At 56.7% G+C, this 18,750-nt stretch overlaps 2 protein-coding genes across 3 annotated transcripts; one reads left to right on the top strand and one right to left on the bottom strand.

The window, feature by feature from the left end:
* The first annotated feature begins 340 nt into the window (after window positions 1–340).
* PAXX (PAXX non-homologous end joining factor) lies at window positions 341–6,868 on the top strand. Of its 2 annotated transcripts, none has more exons than XM_074974136.1 (7): window positions 341–543; window positions 2,267–2,327; window positions 3,559–3,608; window positions 3,710–3,900; window positions 4,834–4,905; window positions 5,539–5,693; window positions 6,323–6,868. In XM_074974136.1, the coding sequence occupies exons 1-6, from the start codon at window positions 446–448 to the stop codon at window positions 5,676–5,678; spliced, it is 612 nt and encodes a 203-aa protein (XP_074830237.1). In that variant the 5' UTR covers window positions 341–445; the 3' UTR covers window positions 5,679–5,693; window positions 6,323–6,868. The 2 variants fall into 2 exon arrangements, with proteins under 2 accessions (XP_074830237.1, XP_074830235.1); XM_074974134.1 differs by having other exon boundaries at window positions 344–543; window positions 5,600–5,693.
* Window positions 6,869–8,186: 1,318 nt separating this feature from the next.
* Window positions 8,187–17,293, bottom strand: CLIC3 (chloride intracellular channel 3). Its single transcript, XM_074974133.1, has 6 exons — window positions 17,198–17,293; window positions 11,941–12,050; window positions 11,113–11,238; window positions 10,614–10,720; window positions 9,658–9,833; window positions 8,187–8,348 (listed from the first exon to the last, which is right to left on the bottom strand). The coding sequence occupies exons 1-6, from the start codon at window positions 17,273–17,275 to the stop codon at window positions 8,187–8,189; spliced, it is 759 nt and encodes a 252-aa protein (XP_074830234.1). The 5' UTR covers window positions 17,276–17,293.
* Window positions 17,294–18,750: the final 1,457 nt, after the last annotated feature.

The following is an 18,750-nucleotide window of genomic DNA, read 5'->3' as shown; positions in this document are numbered from 1 at the left end:
TCTGCGGCCTGGGTCACAGACCCTCACTCCGGAGGGATCAGACACGGGGGGAGGCAAAACATCGAAATCTCTCCCCAGCCCCGCTGCCTGGCTGGCCTAGGCTCTCTGCGCCCTGGCTCTGCGCAGCCGGGCCGGTGCCCCAGCGGCATCTTGTCTCCTTGAAGCCAGCTGAGCTCCTGCGGGCTCAGATTAAGCACGTCCTGGCAAACCCTGGTTCAATCCAGAGCGACACCTGTTTCCATTCGGCACGAAGAGCGGGAACCTGCCTGCGCCCCCTGGGGCTCGTAGCGCCCCCGGCCCGCCTCGCCGCGTCCCCTTTAAGCTGGGCGGGGAGGTTGAAAGAGACGCGCTCGCCCCTCCCCTTCCTGCCCCAGCCTCTGGCCTGGGGAGCGGCCCCAGCCCCGCTAGGGCCGAGCTGCCCACGCCCTGGGTCCCCCACCCAGGCATGGCCGAGCCGGCGGGGCCCTTTTACGCCCTGGGGCTCGGGGATCGCCAGTATCTGTGCTACTGCGGCGCGCAGGAGAGCGGCGGCTTCAATATCTAGTAAGTGCGGGGCATTAACCCCCCCCTGCCCCGCCCCAGGTACCCCGGGGGGGCGCGAGGCTGCAAGGAGTCAGGCCCCCCCCCGCCAGGCCAGGGGGCTCAGGCGGGGCTCAGGCCCCTGCGATCGCATCCCAGCTCTGCGGGGGGGCTGTCTCCCTGCCTGCTGCAGGACTTGCCCCCACCCCCCAGCGCCTGGGGCAATTACCCCCCCCCCCCGTGCGATCTCTGCCCGTGCGGTTTGCACGCATCCGGCCCCGTGAACCGCGGCTGCTCCGCCTCCCGGGGTGGGTAACCGGCTTCGAGGGGCGGGGGAGGGGGCGGGTTCCTGCTTCCTGCGGGGCTCGACCCGCAAACCCAGGGCCCCTGGCTGCGGCGTGGGCCCCTCTCCCGGCCGGGAGCCGGTTACTGCCCCCCGGACGCAGCACGCGGGGCCTGCAGCGTTTGCAGTTCCAGGGACGGCCCGGGCCGGGCTGGTGCAAAGCCCCGTTTCCAGACCTGCCACGGGCTTCCCCGCGTGAGTGGCGCCTCGGGTGGCCCCAGCCGATCAGGTGCTCCGGTATTTCCGCCGCCTTTTCCCTCTTTGCGGGGTTCCCTTGGGACAGTGGAGATGTGGGTCCGTCCGTGTCCGTTTCTCCCGCATGATCTCATTGCATCCGTGGCAAATCGCGCAAGAGAAGAGTTTCTTTCCCGCTAAGACACTAACCCGAGGTGGGAGTCTCGGAATTGCCAGATCTGTGTAAACTTGGTATCTAAATCTGTGCTCCCCTTTTTAAAAAACGAATCCCAGGGCCCGGATCTCAGTTTCCCCTCCACCTAGCAGCACAAAGGGAATCATTAAAGGGGACCTAACTTGCCTTTGGGCTTGATTTAGGGGGGAGGGACAGCTCAGTGGTTTGAGCATTGGCCTGCTAAACCCAGGGTTGTGAGTTAAATCCCTGAGGGGGCCATTTAGGGATCTGGGGCAAAAATTGGGGATTGGTCCTGCTTTGAGCAGGGGGTTGGACTAGATGACCTCCTGAGGTCCCTTCCAACCCTGATATTCTATGATTCTTTGCCCTGCCGATGCCAGGGGTTTTTAAAGGGACCAGTGAGGAATGAGAATACAGCTCTCTTGATGTGAACTGTTCTGCTTTTTGTATTAAAGGGATGCCACCTCAAAAGTGCATTTCTGTCTGAATGTTCGACATGCTCTTGTTACAACTCACACCCACAGCTGTATCTGAAAGAGGTTAGAGAAATAGCTTCTTTCTTTGTGTCCTACAGTTCTCAGAGTAGCAGCCGTGTTAGTCTGTATCCGCAAAAAGAACAGGAGGACTTTTGGCACCTTAGAGACTAACACATTTATTTGAGCATAAGCTTTTGTGAGCTACAGCTCACTTCGATGAATGGAGGGAAGCTTCGATGAAGTGAGCTGTAGCTCACGAAAGCTCATGCTCAAATAAATTGGTTAGTCTCTAAGGTGCCAGAAGTACTCCTGTTCTTTCTACAGTTCTCTGGTTCCCTGGTATAGTCAGTTCCCAGCAGGTAAGTCACTTTCCCCTGTTTGGGCCGGTCTTCCCCAGGGTAAAAGGAGAGAGTAAAACAATTCTTAAACACAGGACACTGTGATTGTAAAAACCACAGCTGGCATGGGGCCCCAAACTATTTCAACCATTTTTTTTTTAATGAGCTAGATGTCACCTTTATAAGGTCCCTTTAACTTCATCCCATCTTGTTTCCCCAGTGTAACCAATGCATCTGAGGTGTGGAGTACTGATTTCACCCTGGAGAAGCTGGAAGGACATGTAGGTAACAATTGTGCAGGTTCCAACCTTGGGTGGCTGATGCCAGTCACAATGGGTACCACGCACATCAAGTCAACTTAAAGGGGACCTGCAAATGTGGGGTGGCCCAGGGGGGTGTTAAACTTTATATATACATTTTAGGAGAGCAATGTTTTAAAAACATGGATTAAAAAGCAACAGTTTGGCTCCTTTAAAAACATAAGCAGAGAAAATCAGGAAAAAATGATCGTATGAGAACCAATGTTTCTAATTATAACTTTCAGAGGTTGTTATCCAAGCTGTTAGGAACAATAATTGATATTTATTGTGGCTGTAAAAGTTCACTTGGCAGAATTCAATTTTTATTTTTTATAATTTTGAGGGCTAATATCAATGTTAACTTTTAAAAAAAAATTAATGTTTTCATGTATTTAAATTTTTACAGTTGTGGGAAATTAGTGTGGGTCAGACAATAATTAAATGACAGTTGATGTTGAGATTTAAAAAGTTAAAGCTATATAACAATTAGAAAACACATTGTCAGCATCACATGTCAAAATGTACAAAGTAAATTTCCTTCAATCAACTTCTAATAAGTTCTCGGGTGGCATTTTTCTTACTTTGCCTATCTCTAAGTTTTTTGATTATTATAAGTGGAAATTTTTCATCTGTTTGTGTGTGTATGTGCAGAAATCAGTGTTTTCTGATATCCATAAACATTAACTCTTTCCAAACCTATGTATAAGTACCTTAACAGGGGAGAAAAAACCAGGTACTGAAGTGCTCTGCAGTGTAGTGGAGAAGGAACTACAAGAACCAGCGGCTGGAAATTAAAACCAGACAAATTCAACTTAGAAACAAGGCCCGCATTTGTAGCAGTGCGGGTAGCTGTAACTACATGCTCCATGCACCCCAGAGGGGTGCTTGCTCTCTGCGAGGTCATCCAGCAGTCATTTGGTCACTAATGATCTCGTTCGGTGGGAGGAAGGAGTCCTCCCCTCTGCGATGAAGAGGCGGGTGTGATGGAGTCGCTGTGAAATAGCTCAATGCCAATCCATGACTCTAGGGCCTGATTTGCCTTTGGCCTGCACCTCGTATGGCTGCTTCCACCAGTAGAGAGTGGTTGTAAAATCAGAATGTGCTTTGCACCCGTGCTCGCTGGTGTAAGGGGCTGCACATGGCGGAGCGGGATTAGGCCCCTTGTATCTGTCACTGGCGGCTAAGCCTTCCTCTGGGGGTCTCTCTCTTTCAGAAGGCCCAGAGTGGGATGTGTCCTTCTGAAGATTACAGTACAAAGTTCAGGTGAGCTCTAAGGTGAGATCTTCCGCCGGGGAACGAACAATCGGGGCTCGTTTTGGTGGGTCTGGAAACCCTTGTCTCACGCCAATCTCTTCCTTGCACAGAGAAGCCTTTGAGCACAGAGCTGCTGCCTTGACAGTACATGACAGCAAAGCCACCCTGCAGCTGAAGGAAGGTACCTGGAGCTTGACTTTTGACCTATTCAAGCTACCCTGCTCTGAAGCTAGGAACCAGTTGCAGGCGTTGATGTTTGGCTTAGTGGGGTGTGTCAGCAGCCTGGAGAAACGTCTTGAAGGTACCGTGTGCACGTGTGGACATTTTTTGGAGTCAGGGGAGGGGAACATTGATTTCAGCTGCCATTATCTTGCCATCTGCTGCCCACCGCTGTAATTCAGGGCAGCCCCTCCTGGCTGGGCAAGGGCAGATTCCTCATTATGGCTCTCAGGGCATGTGGGAAGCTGGTGCTTGGAGGTGGCTGCACCTTGGCCACCTACAACGGAGGAAGATGTTTTACCTGCACTTGGAAAACCAAGCTGTGACTGGGCCAGCCTGTGTGTGGCGAGCACACTGGGGTACAGAGCCAACTTGGGGGGGGGGGGGGAGGTGCTGATGGGGTTGTGCTGCCCTCCTCTGAGTCTGGGGTAACTTGCATCCCCCCTTGCCTCTCCCACATACAGTCATGGAAGGGGGCCCAGCCCTCAGGGCTGTTGCTCTGCGGGGATGCAGCGATTGGAAGTGTGAAAGGCTGGTGAGAAGCCATAGTTGGACTGGTTTCTAGCTGGAGTCTGCTGGCTACAGAAGAGTAAAGGCCTGCGGCTGTTTGCAGGCTGTTGGGGCAGGTGGATGTGAGGAGACAGCCTAGAAAACCTGGTGGTGGCCGAGTGTGAATGTAACCGCCCAGCTGGAGATGACAGAGTGCAAACGGACCTTTTTGGCACAGCGGTCCCTGCCCTGGGAGTTTGATGGTGACCCACTGCGGGGTGCAGGGCAGGGTTATGGGGGAGGCACTAGGAGGAGAACGCTGCTCGGGGGGAGCATGGTATTTTCAAGTCCAGCTGTGCAAGCATCACTCTAAGCCCATGTGCACTTGGCTCTTCTCCCATTTGCTCTGCGCCTCCCCCCGGGTGGTGCTGACCGCTGCACGCAGCAGCTGGTCTGGGAGCACAGGGCTGTGTACGCTGCACCGGGGGCAAACCTTGACCAGACGTCATCTGTCTCCTTCTCTTAGCTGCAGAGGATGCTGCTGCTTCATGCAGTCCAGAGAAGAACCTGCTCCAGAGCCAAAGGCTGTTGATCCCAGGTAGGGAAGGGATGGTTGCCAGGGTTTTGCTGCCTTGCTTGCAGTTTGTCCCACATAAGGTTTCTTGCTGCTGGATCCATTCGCTCTCCAGAACTCCCCTGTGCACCATGGATTTAAATGCACCCCCCCCCCCCCAGCCCCACGTTAATGCAACGTTGGGGTTCACGGATAGTCACTGAAAGTCAGGGAATCGAGAATTCGCTTCCGATGGCGACAGTAACTCAGCCCTGGGGTGTGTCTGAGACCCTCCACCAATAGCACCTGCTGGCCAGCAGGTGCTCTAGTGTCCCTCCGACTGGATTCACAGTGGGCACGTTGCCGAGCGCTGAAACATCCTGCCCTTTCGTTGGACTTTGCTCTTAAGCCAGTGCCACTCCAGCACAGCTCACTAGGAGCGGGTCCCTCTCTAAGCACCACCTTAAACCTGGAGCCTCTGCCGCTCAGTGGGGCAACCTGGCACGCGGCAACAGCAGCAAGGATGGAACTGGGACCCTTCTGCCCAAAAGCACCCACTTGGCATGGCCCTGGTGGCTTGCCGGTAATGGCTTTATAGAGGCTGCTAGCCACAGACAGACCCCGTGGTTCTCTGTGGCTCCCAGGCTGAGTAAACGCAGCCTAATGTCCCCACACAAGGTTTCACCCTGGCCCGGCCTCAGCAGCACTTTGACCAGAGGCTCTCATCCTTTCTGAGCAGACCTGAGTCCCAGGAAGAACAGGGGAGGCGGCTCAGCCATGACAGCCAAGAGACGAGTCCCAGGAGAGTCTCTCATTAACCCGGGATTCAAAAGGTAATTCCTCCAGCATCTGCTCCTCTCCCAGCCTTTGAGCCGCAGCCCCGGGTCACTGCCCGCGGCCCAGTGACCTGCGATGGCCACCTGGAGCCAGCCTGGGCAGACTCGACCAGGAAGGGTTTGTACGACGGCTGGCAGCTGCAGAGCTGCCAATGTGGCCCTCTGAGTTTGCGTGTCAAGTACCGCAGCCAGCGACTCAACCCCTTCCTCTGTTCTCTTTAGTGTGGCCAGGTGTCCGGTCAATACATCTGACGGACACCCAAAGTCCGGTCACCATGGCGGGGCAGGAGGCGCTGGGTCATCAACCTGCACCAGCTCCTTCTCAGCTGTGGCCACCTCCTTCCTACCTGCATCACGGGCAGGCTCCAGCTCCAGCGGGCTGCAGCTCCCATCCCAGCCCCAGAGCAGAGGGAGCCCAGCTGGTGGAGGAGGAAGGTGGAGAAGATTGAGCTAAAAGGGGTGGGGGGAGAGAGGAGCGAGTGGGGGGCAGGGCCTCGGGGAAAGAGGTGGGATTTCAGAGGAAGAGGCTGGGCAAGGGGTGGGGCCTTGGGGAAGAGTCAGGATTCGGGGGTGGAGGGTCTGGTTTTCAGAAATTAGAAAGTTGGCAAACCCCAGTTCTCTTCCAGTAAGAAGGCACCGACCGGGGTGGATTTTGAAGACTCCTGACCCAGCCTGGACCCCTCTGATGTGCATCCCCTTAATGAAGCTTTTTAATGACCTGTGCAAACTATGGTGGTTTACCGCCCTACCTAGGAACTTCCAGCCTCCTGCCACGCACCATGTGTGAATGCTGAGAGCCTTGCCCGGCCCTGTGCTCAACCACATCGTGGGGAGTGGACATGGCACTTGCAATCTGAGGGCCAGGAACCCTCCACTACAACCATGAGCCATGCAGCCACGGCGGGGAGCAGAACCTCCAACGGAGGCCATGGCCTGAGCTCTGGGCAGAGTGGCTACCCTTCTCGAAACGCAGCCCAGGGGGTCGAGCCCATGCCCCCCAGCTGCTCCCTTCAGTCCCCCGCTGCTGGCAGGCCGTCTCCCTCGCTCCGCGCAAGGGGCTTGGCATGAATTACTGTTTTAATGACTTTTCCACCAATGTGATAACTCCACGCTGTGTGTCTGTAACTTATTCTAAATAAACCCATGACTCCAGCCTGCTTTGATTGTCTCTCCTGCAAAGATCCCACTCCGCACGCAGGGGACGTTTGTAGGGAGGCGCTGTCGAGGGTCGGGGTCTGAAGACTCTCCGCAGGGCTGTTGTAGAGGCAGGAGATGTATCTAGCGCCTTGCGGGTATCCCGTCCCCCTGTGGCAGAGTGGAGCTGGGGTGGGCGGGGGTGAGAATCTGCCCTCGAGCCCTGCCCCATCTCTGTAGCAGGCTGTGCATTCATGACATCACCACCTGCTTGCTTTCCTATTTATTGATTTTAAATGCTCTGACATAATATAGGTAACCCCCTCCCCCATAGCAGGTGGGGGAGACAAACTCATTCCCGGTTGGGAAGGAGGGTCCAGCTACTGGGCTGAGCAACTGCCAAAGGCGATCGCTTGCTGGTAGCCAGGAGTCGCCAGCCCGTAGTCCAGCACTGGCAGCCCTACTGAGCCACACGGCTTCCCAGGCACTGCACAGCAATCCTGGGCTGATCTTCAAAGGCTGGGTGATGCCACATGGGTTCCCCTCACTGGCTGCACCAGCCCAGCCCCACGCGATCATCTCCTGGGGCGGGCGTCGGCTGCCTTTGCTGCTGTGGGTGCTCTGTCTCCCCGATGGCTTCTGGGGAGCTGCTTCAGCCTGGCCTGTTTCGAAGCTGGGCAGACCCCAGCCAGCGCTCGACACTAACTGCTGGTGCCGACATGGCCCCTCCAGCAGCATTGCTGACGAGAGCATGGCTGAGCCCAGGGGTGGCTGCACCCCCTGGCGGGGGAGGATCATGCAACTTTCTCAGCCCCCACTGCTGTTCTCTGCCCCTCACCTCTCCTGGGCTCATCTGCCCTGCCCTGGGTGGCCCTCTCCACAGGCTGGGGCCACAGCCCGAGGCTGCCCTCTCTGCAGACGGTGGAGCAGGAGCTGAAAGGGGAGTGTTAGCTGAGTTGCCAAGAGGAGGCTCTGGCAGCGAGGGTTGTGTGGGGGGAGGGGAGGAAGAGGTGCCAAATGAGGCCCCCCCCTGCCCCCCAATAAGTACAGGATGGGGACTGGGTTTGAGGAGCCAGGAGGTCCGGTCCTGTCCTGTGTTCTGCTGCAGAGTCCTGACTGGTGAAGGGGGTGCGGCTACCTCTGCCCCAGGCTGGCCTAGCCCCGAGGCTGCTGAGCCCAGGGGCGGCGAAAAGGGCAGTGGCTCCAGTTCCCTCAACCCTTGTCTGATGTTCATGGGCAGCAAGGCAGAGAGATGGAGGAGGACCAGGGCAGCGCCAGGCCCCTCTCCAGCACTGGCACCGGGAGCAGCGGGCGCAGGGCAGCGCCAGGCTGAGTAGAGACAGCATCGGGCTCTGGCTACTTGAGCGGCCTCACCACGGTGCGATAGGCCTGCACGATCTCCTCGCTCTTGGGGCAGCTGTATTTGAACTCCTTGGCCTCACCGGCACTGTCCAGGTAGCGCCAGACCCCGCGCAGCTCCTGGGGGATCCCCAGCTGCCGGTAGTGTTTGCACACGATCTGGGGACAGAGGTGGGGTGAAAGGAGAGAGTGTCCCAATGGACAAATCCTCCTCCGGTCCCAGGCTGGCCCTGCACCCCCTCACCTGCCCCACAAGGCCCCGCACCTCCCCTCGGCTAACCTGCCCAGCTCTGGGCTGGCTCTGTGCCCCCCTCGGCTAACTCCCCTTGCCTGCCCCCACGGTTAACCTGCCCAGCTCTGGGCTGGCTCTGTGCCCCCCCTTGGCTAACCATCCTTGCCTGCCCCCATGGTTAACCTGCCCAGCTCTGGGCTGCCCCCCTCCTTGACTAACCTGCCCAGCTCCAGGTTAGTCCTGCGCCCCCTTGGCTAACCCACCCTGCCTGGCCCCACTGCTAACCCACCCAAAGTTGGGCTGGCCCAATGCTCCCTTGGCTAACCCACCCTGCCTTCCCCCATAGCTAACCTGCCTGGCCTGGGACAGACCCCCGCGCCCCCTCGGCTAATCCACCCTACCCCCATGGCTAATCCACCCAGCTCTGCTCTGGCCCCATGCCCCCTTGGCTAACCTACCCTGCCTGTCCCCACAGCTAATCTGCCCAGCTCTGGACTGGCCCTATAGCTAACCCACCTTGCCTGCCCCTACAGCTAACCAGCTCAGCCCGGAACTACCCCTCATCCAACCCACCTGGCCCTGGGAAGCCCCCATGGCCCCACAGCTAACCCACCCTCCCCATAGCAACTCCTCGCAGGCTTGAATAACGCACGCTGTGCCAGAGGACAGAGCTGCCTGGCTCCTGGGCTCGGGTCTGCGATCCGCTCCTGTGTCAGAGAAACTCATTTGGGCAAGGTGGGGCCTGGTGCACAGGGCAGGGGGCCGAATGGTGGGTGGTGGGCCATCACAGATTGGGGGGGGTGAAGGGGATGTTCTAGATCTCGGGGGGAAGATTGGGGGAGTGTGGGTAGGCGGTGACTGGGGAGGCCGTACAGGTAGAGGATGATGGGGGGGGAGCTGGTGGTAGGTGGGGGGGGCATACGGGTGGGGGTTGGTGGGGAGGGCTGTCAGTGGCTGGGGAGCCATATGGGAGGGAGATCGTGGGGTGGCTGGGGGCCCATATGGGTGGGGGCTGGTAGGCAGGCTGGCGGTGTCTGTACAGCTGGTGGTGGCTGTGGGGTGCCCACAGGGGTAGGGGGTGGGTGGTGGGGGGCTGGCAGAGTCTGTACAGCTGGCAGTGCCTGTGGGGGGCCCACAAGGGTAGGGGGTAGTGGCTGGGGGGGGTTTGTATGGATTGGAGATGGTGGGGGAGCTGGCGGTGGCTGTGGGGGTCCCACCCGGGGCACCCATACTCACATGGACAATGTTAAGTTTGGGCAGCAGGCTGCAGTCGGCCAGTGTCAGCTGATCGCCGTCCAGGAGCCTCCTCTGGGAGACGGTGAGGCTGGGGTCCCGGGCGAGCTCGTACTCCAGGGGGGTGCTCAGGTACCTGTCCAGCTTTAGGAGGGCCTTCAGCAGGTTCTTCTGTAGCGCTGCGGGTGGAGGGCGGAGAGTCGCTGTACAGCTGGCACCTGCCCTGGGCCGGTGCGGGGGTCCTCAAGGGACGCGGCACTGCGGGCACCCCTCGCCCCTGTGCAAGAGGAACCTGGGGGCTCCCGAGGCATTTGCACGCTGGGGGAGGTGGCATTTCCTGCGGGGCGGCGCCGGCCTGCCAGCCTCCCTAGTCACCCCCAGAATGGGGCAGCACCGGAGTAACCCCCCCCACACACACACACACCAGGGCAGTGAGGCCCCCGGCTCTCCCCACCCCTAGGTTTCTATCAGGGGCTGGGCAGAGCAGCAGATGGTTGGATGCACCAGGGCGTGAACCCCCTCCGGCCTCTTGGGGGAGCCCCTCCAGGGCAGAATCGACCGGTGTTGGTGGGGGAATGGAGAGCCCCTCCGGAGCCAGCCCTTCACCCCCACAGTCCGTGCCATGCCAAGGGCCAGCAGCAGAGGAGGGGCTGGACTGGAGAGCCAGGCCGTGGCCTTGCTCAGCTGCAAGGGGGTCAGGGGAGGCTGCTGGGTGAGTGTGGCCCCTCGCCCCGTCCTGTCCCATCTGCTCACAGGATCCCACTGGATTCCAGGATCACAGCAAGGGGCGCAGCAGCGAGTACATGCAGTGCCGTGGGGGAGCACGGGGGGAGAGGGGGTCCGGGGAGGAGGGTGAGCAGGCCAAGGGCTTTGGTGGTGGCCGCAGTGTTACCCCCATGTGGCTGCATGTGGACACACACACACACCCTGCCCATCCCTTGGTGAGCCAAGTCCCTCACCCTCGTCCTGGGCCGGCAGCGAGTTCTTGATGAACACGGAGAACTTGTGGAAGATGTCGTTCCCGGCCGTGGTGGACTCCTTGTACCGGGGAGCCAGACTGGGGAAGCTGCAGGAGGCAAAGGGAGGGAGTGAGAGGGGGCTGTGGCAGGGCTGTGGGCTCAGACCGTGCCCCTCTGCCCTGGGCACCAGAACTCAGTGCGATGCCCTGAGAACCGACCCTCCTCCCCTCCTCTCCATCCTGCTCCGTCTCCTCTGTCACTCCATTCCCCTCCCGCATCCATGGTTTCCCCACATCCTCCCCCAGTGGTCCCACCTGTGCCCCCTTGACCCTCTCACCCTGCCTGGCCCCGAGTCCCCAGCCCACCTTGCCTCCCATCCCCGCAGGGACTCCTCTCCCCGCTCTGGATTGATGCCCCCAGCCCCTCCCCCATGGGGCCAATCTCTTGCTGTGCCCACATGGGACACCCAGCTCTCGGGGGAGGAGCTGACCCCACTCACTTTGGGGGGCCCAGGGTCTCCTCCAGGAACTCCTCGATCTTGTTGGTGTCGGTTTTGGGTTCCCCATTATACAGCAGCACGGGCAGCTGGGCTCCCGGGGCAAAATCCTTCAGCACATCCGGGGCCCTGCAGGGGGAGGGCAGAGGCTCTCGGTGACCCCAGGGCATTGCCACAGGGCTGGCGCGGGCAGAGGGCAGCAGGTGCTGGTCACCCTCCTCCTGGCTGCAGAGGGCAGTGATACAATGGCTTCAGGCTGCCCCGATGCCGGCTATTGGCCAGCGCTGCCAAGGGCTCCCAAGGGCTGAGCGCCCGCGACTGCTGCACCCTGCGTGGTGATTGCCCTCCAACCAGCCGACTGCGCGGGGCTCTGCTGTGGGAAGCGGCTGCCCTCAGGGCTCTGACAGGCGGATTCTCCCCCCCTTGGCACTGGTAGCAGGGTGGGGGTTGCAGCGTTGTCCCACCAGACAGCAGCCAGGGCCACCTTCCCAGCCCCTCAGTGCTGCCACCAGGCTTTGCTCCGTGAGCGCACTAGGGATGATTGCAGCAGGAGCCTCCAACCCTCCTGCCCCCCTGCCCCCCCAGCAATTCTTTGTGCTCTCCAGTCTTGTGGTCTGTGTGGCGCCTCCACCTGGATCCCGGGGCTGTTTGGCACAGTCAGGGAGCTGGCAGCCACAGCACTGGGTGTGAGTCAGCCAGGCAGACGCACTGCCAGAGGAAAGGGGGAGTTGGGGGACTGGCAGGGGGCTCGATGGTAAAACCATGCAGGTGGGTGGGGTAGCGTCCTGGGGCCATGCTGACCATAGTCCATGGTTCCCATTGTGTCCTCACCTCTTCATATCCACTTTGGTCAGAGTAAAGGGGATCCCCTTGAGCAGCAGAATCATGAAGAGGCGCTGGCAGAAGGGGCAGTGCCCGATGCTCTCCCCATCATCGCTCGCCTGGGGAGACAAGAACGACGCTTAGTGAGCTGAAAAACAGGAAGCGCTGCCATCCCAGTGTCCCTGAACAGCATTGCCATTGCTCACCAGGAGGCGCCATGCTCATGCTTCAGGGCCAACCCCCATGGCCGGCTGAGATCAGGAAGGATTTTCCCTGATGGTACAGTACTGCACAAGTTGGATTTCATGTTGAGTCTCTCCTTGCCTTAGTTTCTCCCATCTGTATAATGGGGGTTATGATTAGAGATGGGCCTGTGCCCCAAAACCAGGCTGTCTGGATCTGGGATTTTTTCTTTGGATCCATCTCTTTGTGACACTCCTTGATCCAGATCGAGTGGGTGGGGGTTTGGGGAGAACCGAGAGGTGCCAGTCACAGCTTGTAAAGTGCTGGGGGATGTAAATGTCTATTCCTCTGGCGTGGCCATTGGGCTGGTATCAGTCCCCCCATTATACAGATGGGGAAAATGAGTCACAATGCAGCAGTGACTCCGTCTAGAAGAGACAATGACTCAGTGGCCAGTCCCATAATAGAACCCTCCAGGTATCCCCCATCCCCAAAGCAAAAATAATTGACTACCAAGTTTCAACTTTTTCCCAACAGGTAGAAAATTCTCCTATTTCTAAAATAACCTCCCCATGCCGTGGAGGGAGGCAAGCTGGGCTTGGCTATGAAGGGACCCTTCCGGTACTTTTAGACCCAACAGTTGGTTACATTTGTGTATTAAACATGGGATTTTACTAGGAGCGGCCATGTCTTCATGGCCCATATTTTAAAATATCAGTGATAAGGGGCAATTTCTGGCACTGAACTGATCCTGTGCAGCCGAGGATGTCAAATGCCACTGGGTTCAGTTCTCTGGCTTTGCACCCTGTACCTTGATTCACACCTGTGGGGGAGTGTGAACCACTAGCATATGACACAAGTGAGTAGACAAAGGGCAGAGCAGGCATTCCTCAGGCCCAGCGAACTGCTCTCTATTAACACAGGAGAGCCAGCAAGGCCACAGGCCGGCAGCGAGGGGGAAGGCGACTATCTCCCAGCACTGGCTGAGCGGAGGGAAATTGGAGACAGTAACAAACAGCAGGAAGGCTAGAAAATACTTTTGGGCCCAGATCTTTGGCTGGTGTAACATGGTGAGGCTGCAGAAAGCTGGTGTAAATCACCATCGCTCCAGTCTAGTCATTTACATCTGCCCATTTGCACCAGGGAAGGATCTGGCCCTTGATTCTTGAAGTCCGTTGTTCTAATGACGACCCCAAACCATGAGCAACTTTCCACGCCGCTCGCTGGCAATGTGACTACAACCATCATGCCCAAAGATCAAAATACTTCCCGACTCCACAGCCTCCGAACCAGCAGAGAGCACAAAAGGACTGCTCGACAAAACCACCAAGGGAGAGATCCATCGTTAGCTACACCGAGCAATGACCTCCATCCCTCCACGAGACCCCACCGCCAGCAGCACAGATAAAAAATAAAGGAGAGTTTAGCTGCAATCCAGCAAGGGAAGGAGGCCAGTGGAGATGGTATCCCACTCAAATTTCTTCATCAACTAGGCCCCAAGGGACTCCATTGGCTGGCAAAATGACACCAAAACCTTGGAATCCGGATGAATCCCAAAAGCCTGTCTGGAGGGGATAGTAATTGCCATACTCAAACCAGGCAAGCCAACCGATGACCCGGGAAGCTATAGGCCGATATCACTCCTGTGCATGACCTACAAACTCCCAGAACGTATCATCCCCTGGAGAATCAGTCCTCTCGTCGAGTCAGTGATCCCCGAAGAACAAGAGGGATTGTGGCCTAAACGCAGTTGCTGCGCCCAAGTTTTGGCCCTTGTAACACACATCGAGGCCAGATTCCAGAAGAAAACCAAGACCGGTGCAACCTTTGTAGACCTGTCATTGGCCTACGACAGGGTCTGGATGAAAGGCCTGATGCTGAAGCTTGCAAGGGTCATCCCTTGTCTCAAAACACTGTGCCTGCTATGGACAATGCTGAACGGTAGGCGGCTACGTGTCCATTTCGGCGACAAAGTCAGCTCGCCCCAGCTCCTCAACAACGGGCTGCCACAAGGCTCAGTACTTGCGCCGATGTCTTCCAATGTCTACACGAGCAACATGCTGCCAACCGAGTCGTGTAAATTTTCATATGTGGTTGACCTTGCCCTGGCAATGCAAGCAGCCACCTTCAAGTCATCGAGTCCACCTTGAATGGGGCCTAAAAACCAGGAAGGAATATCTCCGGAAATTGAGGCTCAAGCCAACTGCCCACAAACCAGCAGTCACTGCATCCCATCGTGATAATAGGAATGCTAAGCGCACCCTGAAATGACCTTCTTCAGCACCAATGGCCACATGACCCCACTCCGACTTATCTTGGAGTGAAGCTGGATTGCACACTAACCTTCCAGGACCACCTGGAGAAGGCAGCTGCTAAGACGAAGACAAGGGTCAACCTGGTCCAGAAACTGGCAGGCACAAGCTGGGGAGCATCAGCATCAGTGCTATGGACCACAGTGTTGGTCCTTGTGTACTCCAAAGCCGAGTACTTTGCACCAGAAGTAGCCACACTCGACTTGTTGATGTCCAGCTGTCCACGGCAATGTGGTGCACCTCTGGAACCCTCAAGTCGATCCCAGCACCCTGGCTGCCCGTGCTGCCAGATGTCGCTCCCCCATCCCACGATGCCGCAACCCTCCGGGAAGTCCAGCAAATCGAGAAAAACGAACGTCTCTCCATCCACCAGGACCTCAGCAATCTCCCTCAGCACCTCTTGAAGTCACGCAGGCCCTTCTGGACTCACGTGCTTAATCTTAGACAATGTGACTTCAGCCCGATGAAGCTTGGAAAACCAAATGAAGTCCACATGACGTCACAAACAAACACCCTGTGAAAGACCCTGACACAGAAGATCCCTGGCTTTGATCTTCCATGAAGGTTACAAGCAACTCTAAACCGTGTCTACACAAACCATGGCAAATGCGGCTACTTGCAGCACAAAGGGAAAATTCAAAACTCTGCAGCGTGCGACTGTGGTCATCCAGAAGAGACCCTGGAACATGTAATGACTCAGTGCCCGATTCACGCAAATGAAGGAGGCATCAGGGTGATACACTCCACTACTCCTGACACAATTATCTGGCTTAACCCTCCGAGTGTGGTTGTTGCTCTCATCAGCCATAGGAAGAAGATGACCAGGTGTATTGTTAATCCCCCAGGAGACAAGGGAGGCTTTGTTTAACCAATGCTATCCCTTTAGATTTGTGGGTGGGTTTTGTGCCCCTGACCTTGAGGGGCCAGTTGCACCAGCTGGAACTGGACTCGAACTGGCAGCAACAAGGCTAATAGCCCTCCACACAGTCCCAAGGCTCTCAAAAGGACAGACCACAGGCAACTGCTGCTTCCGTGGACAAAACGGCTGCGTCTTGGCTGGTGGGGCAGAGAAAGGAAAGCGAGGGACCGGCGGCAAAGTGTGTCTGCCCCCAGTGACATATCAAAGGAAAGGCCTGAGCAATCCTGATGAATATTACTTCACAGTGCTCCAGGCTCCCCTTAGGGTCTTGGCACAGCTCCCCTTTCGATTTTTACCTGAATTGTGGGCGTTGGTATGCAGCCTCTGATTTATAGCACTGAAACCACCTGCTGGGTGGGGCTGCCGGATTACTAAGGATCTGGGCTAGACTTTGACCTCAGTTACAGTAAATCTAGAGTAGCTCTTACAGTCACTCCAACAAGATGTTTTTCCGCTGGAAAATACCAAATTATTGCAAGCGAAACGTTTCGTGGTGACCAGCCCATTTCGAGGCAAGGTTTGTTTAGCAAGAAGATGCTTTTAAAAGGCCCTTTGCCCCTTTTTGGAATGGAACCGTTTGTATCATTTTCAGCGTTTCAGAAATGGCCATGCAAAGCCACTTCAAAACAGAAACGCCAAGTCAAAATCGGAAGGAAACATTTTGATTTTAGCAAAATGAAACTTTTCAATGGACCCCAGAATGAACATTGGGGGGAATTTCACGTCACAGTGAAACGATCTGGCTTCGTTCCATTTCCGACGGGGACAAAAAAAGCCGAAATCCTGAATTGTCCTGTGAAATGACAAATCCCGTCCCCACGCAGCGCCACGCAAATCTCCATCGCCTTGTGCCAACGTTTACAGGGGTGCCTGGGGTGTGTGAAATGCTCCCACTGTGAGTGTGTTATACCCTTCTGCACTAGTGTAAGTGACGACAGGTGGGGAATGGGGCCCAGGGGACGTACCTCGGTGTAACAGATCAGAACCTGTCCCCTTGCCGTAAAGCACAAAGCCCAGCTCCCTGTGTCATACACCCAGGCTCCTTGCCCTCTTCTATTGCTAGGGGTGGGCAGGGCACTGTGGGTCACCGGAATGAAGGGCGCAGCTGGTTGCCGCGAAGCGGATTTCTTAGAAGCTACTTCCCATGCACTGTCCCCTCAACAACAGGCTGAGCTGAGCCTTGCCCCAGTGGAATTCCAGCCTTGTGTGTCTTTGCTAAGGTCAGACACAAGAAGAAAGACCGGTGCAGCCAAGGTCCCTGACTACAAGCCCCATCTTACGCCCACCCCCATGGCCCTGCCTGCTCTCACTAGTCTGTCCCCTCCCACCGCCCCTTCACAGGGCGTAGAGCCATGCAGAAAGGGCCAGGGTTTGGCTCAGGCCCAGCTCTGTGACACTGCTGTTCCTCTGCCCCCCCGGCCAAGTCAGCCTTTCCTGAGAGCCCCCTTGTGACAGCTGCCCACGTTCGCCCAGACGGGGGCTGTCAGACTAGTGGCACAGTCCTGTTCTGTGGGAGGCCCGAGTGCTCGCTTCACTCTGGGGCACAGAACTGTGCCCGGGTGCCCTCTGCAGGCCGGGGCCTGGGAGTCACGGCCCTGCCTGGATCCTGCCCCACCTCTGTTCAATTCCCCGCTGTGGCGGTGCACAGAACTGGGCCAAAGGGGAATGAATCAGACCCTGGTTGAATTGTCTCCTCTCCCCGAGCGGGGCAGAGCTGCCCCTGAGCCTGCAGCCGCGCTCCCAGGAGACCTGGGCTGGCTCATGGAGGAGCACTGCTCTAAGCTGCCGGCCCCACGGCCCTGCGCAGTGCTGTTCCTTGGGGCAGCTTGGCCTTTCCCTGCCAGCCACTTACGGAAGCAGCAGCGAAAGGAAGTGGCCTGCTGCTCCCATGGCAGAGCAGGTGAGGTCTAGGGACTCGGAAGCTGGGCATGCATTTCCCCAGAGCACTGCGAATAAGAGCCTAGCCTCTGCCAGCCTGGTCCATCTCCCAGTCCCAGGGCCGTGCTCTGGTGACCAAGGGCCTCATGCTCTGTCCTTGTCTGGGAATGCAGGGCTGGTTCTGTGAGTGTGCGGTGCAGGATCTCGGGGAAAAGCGCTACAGTGACTCCAGCCTGCTCCCCACCACGAGTGGCTTGCACAGCTGGGGGGGGCTGAGCCCCTAACACCCCAGTCTGGTGCGCTGGAGCTTCCAATAACCCTTCTCTGGAGCAGAGACCCTGTGGATCCTTCCAGCCATCAAGACAAGCCAGCTGCCACGGCCGGGAAAGGCCCCAGGCCAGCAGATGCCAGCATTTCCTGGCACAGCCATGGGTGATGCAGGCAGGTCAATAATCCCCAAGGCACAGGCAGTTTCATGACAAAGTTTATTCTAAGCGGACGTGCCCTTCTCTCTAGTCACAGGGTGGATGCTGTGGGCTGGTTACATCTGGTCTGGTCCATCTGGTGAGTCGGACATTGGCCCGTACAGTTACACCCAAGTTAGCAACCATGAAAAACAAGCTCCATTGCACAGAATACATGTTCTTGCAGACACAGACTCCAGAGAGGGCAAAACTGATTGGGTCTCTGAGTACAAAGGCTAGACCCAGCTATATGATCCAGTGGCTGTTAGAGCCAGCAGTTTCCACTGTGTTGAATGGGGTTGAAATCAGGCCTGTGATCTACTCGAGAATGCGTCAGCTCTTGAATTGAGGGTCATAGATTCCAAGGCCAGAAGGGATCACTGGGATTGTTTAGTCTGACCTCCCAGGTGTAACACAGGCCAGAGACCTGCCCCAAAATAAGTCTTGGAGCAAATCTTTTAGAAAAACACCCAGTCTTGATTTTAAAATTGCCAGTGATGGAGAATTCACCATGACTCTTGGGAAATTGTCCCAACGGTTAATTACTCTCACTATTAAAATTGAATGCCTTATTTCTAGTCCGAATCTTGCTGGCTTCAATGTCCAGCCATTGGCTTGGGTTAGACCTTTCTCTGTTAGATTGAAAAGCCCAGTATTAAATATTTGTTCCCTGTGTAGGTATTTATAGACTGTGATCAAGTCACTCCTTCACCTTCTCTTTTGTTAGCTAAATAGATTGAGCTCCTTCTATCTTTCACTATAAGGCAGGTTTTCTGATCCTTTAATTATTGTTGTGGCTCTTCTCTGACCCCTCTTCAATTCATCAAGCTCCTTCTTGAATTGTGGACACCAGAACTGGACACAGGATTCCAGCAGTGGTCGCACCAGTGCTGAGCAGAGGTAAAATAACCTCTCTACTCCTGCTCGAGATTCACCTGTTTATGCATCTTTTTGAGAGACTCCACTGAGCTTAGCCAAAGGATCCCATAACATATTTCATGGACCATTACACGAGATGTTTGCACTTGCACGTGATCCATGCTCATGGTCTATGCTGCATGAG

The sequence above is a fragment of the Natator depressus genome, chromosome 16 (assembly GCF_965152275.1).
Source record: "Natator depressus isolate rNatDep1 chromosome 16, rNatDep2.hap1, whole genome shotgun sequence".
In the NCBI taxonomy this organism is placed as follows: Eukaryota; Metazoa; Chordata; order Testudines; family Cheloniidae; genus Natator; species Natator depressus.
This window is presented reverse-complemented; position numbering and strand designations above follow the sequence as displayed.